The sequence below is a fragment of the Pinus tabuliformis genome, chromosome 9 (genome assembly GCF_031772625.1).
Source record: "Pinus tabuliformis cultivar Carrire ecotype Pingquan chromosome 9, CPIR1, whole genome shotgun sequence".
In the NCBI taxonomy this organism is placed as follows: Eukaryota; Viridiplantae; Streptophyta; class Pinopsida; order Pinales; family Pinaceae; genus Pinus; species Pinus tabuliformis.
In genome coordinates, this window is record NC_142307.1 from 1552471204 (window position 1) to 1552477460 (window position 6257).

The following is a 6257-nucleotide window of genomic DNA, read 5'->3' on the forward strand; positions in this document are numbered from 1 at the left end:
TGTTTAAATGGACGCCATATTTGTTTTATTGTTTCCATTTATCTTGGCTGTGCAGTCTGAGAAGCACCCTACAGCTGTATCTTGTATGCCAGGATGCCAACCAGATGATTACTTGCCCATGTGCCTTGTAGTCCATTGATTACATTCTTCATGATCTTGGCACTTGACATTATCATATACTTCAATGATAAGAGAAGAATTTAGTTCAATCATGATCTTGGCACTTGACCCAGTTCAATGTATATTCTAGTTTGGATCTTGTTAAGGCTAGTGCAAAGGATGATCAAGTTCAGTGCTCTGTGGGATCACAATTCAGAGTACCATTATGATTACAACAAAGCATGTTTTTTGAAGAAGCAAGACTACAAGCCGAGACTTTGTTTGAGCTACAGGACATGCCTGAATCGAGGCTAAGGTTGTATATATGAATCTGAACCGAGCCCTTATGCAAGCTACAATATGACTTGATAAAGGGCTTATATACATTACAGTGTAAAAGATTGTGGAACTGCTTCGCATAATATTAGCAGCTGAAGTTATGTTTGCATACAGTATATGCATATTGATGACACCTAGTGCTCAGAATAAGACATAATTGTCATCCTCACTGTTATCTATTTTATCTCAATTTTCTTTACAGTATATGCTTCTTTCTTAAATATGAACACCATAAATAAAATCAGATTTGTTTTGATCATATAACAGATCTAACATTTGAGAATATATTTGAAGAACAATTTAGATTGATGTCAAAAACAATAATTCATTCCCAAATTGTAGTGTGTATACATCATTGTTACAGCTTAGTCTGCAGTATTAGACCAATTACGTGAGAAAATACAGAAACATTGCAATAAAAAGAACCGACAATTGAATTTGTTGAACAATTACAGAGCCATGTGAATTAACTTGACATTCCATGTCAAAGTTCAAAATTTCATGAAACTTCAGGAGAGTAGTGGCATATAATTGAACTTTTACTTTTGCATTGATGAGAGCTCAAACATTCCTCGGTGCTCATCAGGCACCCATATTTTTAAAATTGCACTGATGAAGGCTCAAACTTTCCTCAAATTTTGCAGGCACCCATGTTCTCAATGTACCTAGAGCCTTCTGAAACAACACAACATTCCATGTCAAAACACAAAGTTTCATGAACTTTCAGAGAACAGATTATGAAAAAGGTATTTTTATAACAACATAACAATGGAAAAACATAAATATACTTATCATATGATAAAGGGCCACCTGACGACGCCATAATAACCTAGCTTATCTATTATTTGTGCATACCTCATTGATTCCCACTAGAGTTGAAGTCCTTCTGTAGATGATCAGTCATGGTTGAAGATGATGCTTCTCCACTTATTCTATAGTTACCTAGAAAAATGTCAAACGTTATCGCAAAGAAATTTTCTAGAGCATCAAGGTATATGTGCACACACAATGAAAGAGTGTCAAATGTACCTGGCATGGAAAGTAAGGTTGGATGGTCTTGCATCTCCCTTTGGTCTTGGGTTATCACCATGGTTGGGGATTGTTGCATTGCTGTAAAAATAAACATACCACATGTTAAAGAATAGTGATGATTAAATACTTAAATCTAAAATCATGACTCTATTCAACACATGAAACTAACCTGGAACCATAGAGACGGCATTATTTGATCGATGACGTCCTCGCTTATTGAGGTATCGAAACTCAAATGGTTCATATTCTGATGGATCAACATTTAAATCAATTTCCAAACCATTGTTTTTTCTGCTGCTTCTTCTTTTCTTTGTGGGGCTAAGGAAACTCTTCTTCCTCTTCAAAGATGGATCAAGAGATTCCAATCCAGGTGTGAAGTCAAAATCAGTAACGTGCAAATTATTGGCTTCATCCAACATTTTTTCAAGCATATCAGTCAATTGGATTGTCTTTGCCAAAGTAGTAGGAGGGTTATCTAAAATGAGATGGGTATAGCTAAACAACTTCTCCCTTGCCAAATGAAGTGCCTCGGCATCTGCGTCAACTTCATTTGTGGCCATAAGAGTAGCATCGACATCTTCATCATGGTTTTGAGGCTCTATATTGATCTCAGGTGGGTCATTGCATATGTTATCCTCTGCATGCTGATGAAGCAATGGATTTGAATTATCCGATTGGAAATACAACCAATTAACCTTTATGGCATGCTTGCAAATGTTTCCACGGATAGACCATGGACATTCACACGTTATAAAATCCTTACGATACCAGGTGACAAGGTATTTTTTATCTCGATCTGTCTGACTTCTCACCCAATAAGCATGTGTTATGTTCTCATGAGGACAACAATCAGTATCCATAATTTTTCTTGCTCGTTCCACTGATGATTCTAGCTGCTTTTCTCTCTTGTAGTTGTTTAGGAATCCTTCTTCTTTTAAGATTTCCTTGAACCGATAACAAGGTTCAACTGTTGTTAGTAGCATATGCAATAACCAATCCGTCCTCCGGGCACATTTTTTCCTTCTATCAGATAGAAATGTTGTTTTTAGGTAACAATGGTATGACTCAACAGCATTATTGGTCTCCTGATTTGCATGAGGAAACTCCCGACAACCTTTCACCCACATACCTAATTGCAAATAGAACGATGTCAGTCTCACTCTATCACCTTTATAAAAGAAAAAAATACATATAATATGAAAAAAATGTTTACTTACGAATCTTATCTCCAGTGACCCAATTCTTGTTGAAATAGTCTAAGAACTTCTCTTCATCTGCAAACTTGATAAAAAATTGATTGATTGCATCTTCCACTTCATAATTGAGAGTGTGTTTCATGATGAAACCTAACTCACTGAACATCTCTTTGGCTTTTATGGAACTAGTGGCCAATCGATTGACATTTTTCAACCAAGCCCTCCGTACATGCCAAACGCATAAGATCACATCGCAACCTGTGATCCTCCTGCCATATTCAATGCATTTTAGTGTGATATTTTTAGAAAAAATGCATGTTTGGTTATATCATGACAATGTTAAAGTTACCTCAAGGCACTGATTTCAGCCAGTGCATCATCAACCATGAAAGCATTGACTTTCCAATCAGGACGGGTTTGGAAACACTTGCGCATGAGCTGCTCCAGCCATATTGCAATATCATCTGATGTGTTTCGTGATGCCACGACCCATGCAACAGGCACCCCGCTTTGTTGTTCATCAAATGCCACGAGTGTATACAATTGATACTGTCATTTTCAACATTACATAAATTCAAATACAAGTTATTAATCATTTTGAATGGATACAACTTAAATAAATATATTCAATAAATCATTGGCATCTGACTTACCCCATATTTGTTTGTGTTAAATGTTGAATCCATGGCTATTAAGCTATTGTGCGATAGCTTGACCATTGTCTCCAACATCCACTTTGTTTGAATCCCTATTATAAAAGGGACCTCCACACCATTGGGCTTTTGGTAAAAGAAAAAATCTTCCCGATGCTTTTGATACCAAAGGTTTACACTCATTTCATCCTTTTTGTGAAGTTGATAATTTCCCTTCGCCAACCTATTATAAATGTTTACAATATCTTTCCTGCATAAGAAGAAATCTCTATCTTGAGTTGCCACATCGATGTCAACATGTCTCTTAACGTGGGTTCTATACACTACATCAATAGGCACTCCCAAAAAGAAACAACTCTCTACATATGCAACAATGTCCCTCGAAAGCCTTGGCCTAAGCAAGGCCCTGGTCTCACCTGAAGTGTCACATTGACCATGACAAGCCCAACCTTCCCCATCTACATGTTCATACATATTGAAAGTTAATATTGCTCTATCAGGAATTTCATGCATAACTTTCACAATAAAGTGGCATTGGCAACCCCTCTTCTGCACAAATGAAGTCCTTCGTTTAGCTGAAAGATTTCCTCTTTTGTCCTCTGGGCCAAATGAACAATAATAGCTAAACCAAAAATTTAAATTGTTAGTACATACAAAGAAAGATAACTGTGGTTTCAAAAGATCTAAACAATATATATTTTAAATACTCACATATCATATTGCAATGCAGCAGTAGATCTTTCTTTTGGTTTACCCTTTATTTTTCGTACGAAATTACATGGAGCAATAGGATTTTCTTCCTCTCCTTTTATAAAGTCAGCAACCCGTCGTAACGGGATTACAGCAACACGATCAATACCATTGTTTTTTGTATTTATTTCTGTCCAAACCAAGTCTTTATTAGAGAAAGTCATTTTTCCTTTGAGGTCTTGCACCTCAAGATCCATGATATATTGCCATTTCTTTCGCTTGCCCATTTTGAACTAATCTGGTCAAAGAATATGCAAGGACATCAAAACCAAAATTTCGATCTTAGCAAGTTATTCAACATATATATAAATATAAAACCTCTTTTATGCTTTTTTTGAGGTCTAAAATATCAATCACTCAATGATGACAAAAACAAATAGCACAAAAGGATGCAAAAAATTTGGGATGCAAGCATTTCCTTTAAGATGTTGCTTTTTGCCTCATTCATTTTCAACAAGGCATTCCTTAAAGGAAAGATTCCTTTGACAACATGAACAGATGCAAAGATTTAGTTACAAAACCGTGTTTTCTGCTTACCTAACTCTGAAGCAAAAAAACATAACATAAATATTAAGCAAATGTGAAACAGCAACTCCCGTCTACCAATTTTCAAATATTAAGCAAATGTGAAACAGCAGGACATACTATAACACAGAGACAGAGGAGAAGCGTGGTCTGCAATGAAATTGAAGCTTCCCACCGCAATATTCACGCGAAATTGTTTGAACAACAGAGTGTATGTTTCTCTATTTGAAGGCTGTGCTCTTCTTCTGCCACAAAAATCCTTACATGGCTGTCAGTGAGCCGTCGGTTGCACGATTATTTTTGTTTTATAATATTCAGTTTTCGATATTCTTGGCCAATTGTCCACAAATTCGTGTTTCTTGACCTTATATCCTTTTGCAGAGGACTCTGAAAATATTCCATGAATTAAATTTTAAAAATCTTGGAATAACTTCCGTGATTTGAGCTCATTTTCTAGCGGAAAACTAGTTGAAATTTTGAGATTGAGCCCAATTTATAGTCACTACAATCTTCTTTTCAATAAATTCTGTTTGGATTGGCATCAGGAATGGATCCTATTTGTAGCCATTGTACTTGAAGATTGATAAAGGTGGACCATTGTACCTTTGGACAACAGCCCGGATGGCAATTGTGAGGATACCCCTGATCTCATTGAGGAAATGCGAATGGAAAAGATTTTGTACTCAGAGTTTGAGAAAAATAGTATTGATCACTTCTTAAATGCACCATCCACTAAAGACATGGTTTTTAACCATTGGCAAGATGACGATGACAAAGTTGAAACCATAATCTGGCAAGTGACAATTATGACCATGATAACGGAAAATGTGGTGTTGCGCTTAGGATAGACTTAGGCCATGAAATACAACAGCCGGGAGTGAGGCATTCCAAAGAAATAATGCAGCCAAAACTAAAGGTTAAATCAATGGAAGATGTGTAAAAGAGCAAGACAGAGGATGCAGAAAACAATGATACATATGCAGCTGGTGGCACTGTTGATGTCAACAATGTCAATGGTGCTGTTGGGCAGAGGAAGTGATGAGTTTCCTGAGGCAGCGGATGGAGTTTTACAGTCACCCATTGATACAACTGATGATAGTCTAGGTCAGTGCCTACAATTTTGACAGGGTAGCAAATCTTCCAACAAAATGGAGCTGTCACCAAAGAGGAGGGTCCAGATCATTTCCTGATTAGGTATGCTTGTAATGTCATGAATAATCTCAGCCTTGTAAAACAAAATTTATCCACTCAAGAAGTCCTGCAGACCAGGAATGTAGAAGAGGAAGGTTGCAAGGAAAACGAAATTTTACCTTCTGTGAAATGGACATTAACTATGTCAACTTGCAGTGTTTCTCAGAGTCAAAAGAAACTTTTGAAAGGGATGATAAGCAGATAAAAATGCATGGCTGGACTGTATGTCAATTGTGTAAATTTAGGCATTGTAAACAGAAGTATGGTCTGGACAATATGACAGGAAAAATGCCACTGGTTGATGGTAAATATTTTATGCAAAGGTTCCTTTCAAACCTTGGCCCACACCGAGCTGCACAAACATGTCTCAGTATGACTGGTGGGCTATCTTTCAAGCTTATTTTCAGCCCAGCACCAAAGAAGAAGCCAACCAGCAGGCATCAAAATTTTTACATTCTTCTGTTTTGGGAGA

General features: G+C 36.8%; 1 protein-coding gene across 1 annotated transcript; it reads right to left on the bottom strand.

Moving 5' to 3' along the window:
* Positions 1-786: 786 nt before the first annotated feature.
* On the bottom strand, positions 787-3579 carry LOC149154526 (uncharacterized). Its single transcript, XM_089441041.1, has 7 exons — positions 3320-3579; positions 3016-3215; positions 2688-2935; positions 1640-2599; positions 1468-1548; positions 1294-1380; positions 787-1113 (listed from the first exon to the last, which is right to left on the bottom strand). The coding sequence occupies exons 1-6, from the start codon at positions 3500-3502 to the stop codon at positions 1295-1297; spliced, it is 1758 nt and encodes a 585-aa protein (XP_089297167.1). The 5' UTR covers positions 3503-3579; the 3' UTR covers positions 787-1113; position 1294.
* Positions 3580-6257: the final 2678 nt, after the last annotated feature.

What these genes read in the sequence shown, in the direction of transcription:
- LOC149154526 (XM_089441041.1), bottom strand. Translation starts at nt 3,502, where the DNA reads ATGAGTGTAAACCTTTGGTATCAAAAGCATCGGGAAGATTTTTTCTTT. An exon ending in GGTCACTGGAGATAAGATTC is followed by an intron (nt 2,600 to 2,687) that starts GTAAGTAAACAT and finishes ATTTGCAATTAG; the next exon opens with GTATGTGGGTGAAAGGTTGT. An exon ending in TGCCGTCTCTATGGTTCCAG is followed by an intron (nt 1,549 to 1,639) that starts GTTAGTTTCATG and finishes TTATTTTTACAG; the next exon opens with CAATGCAACAATCCCCAACC.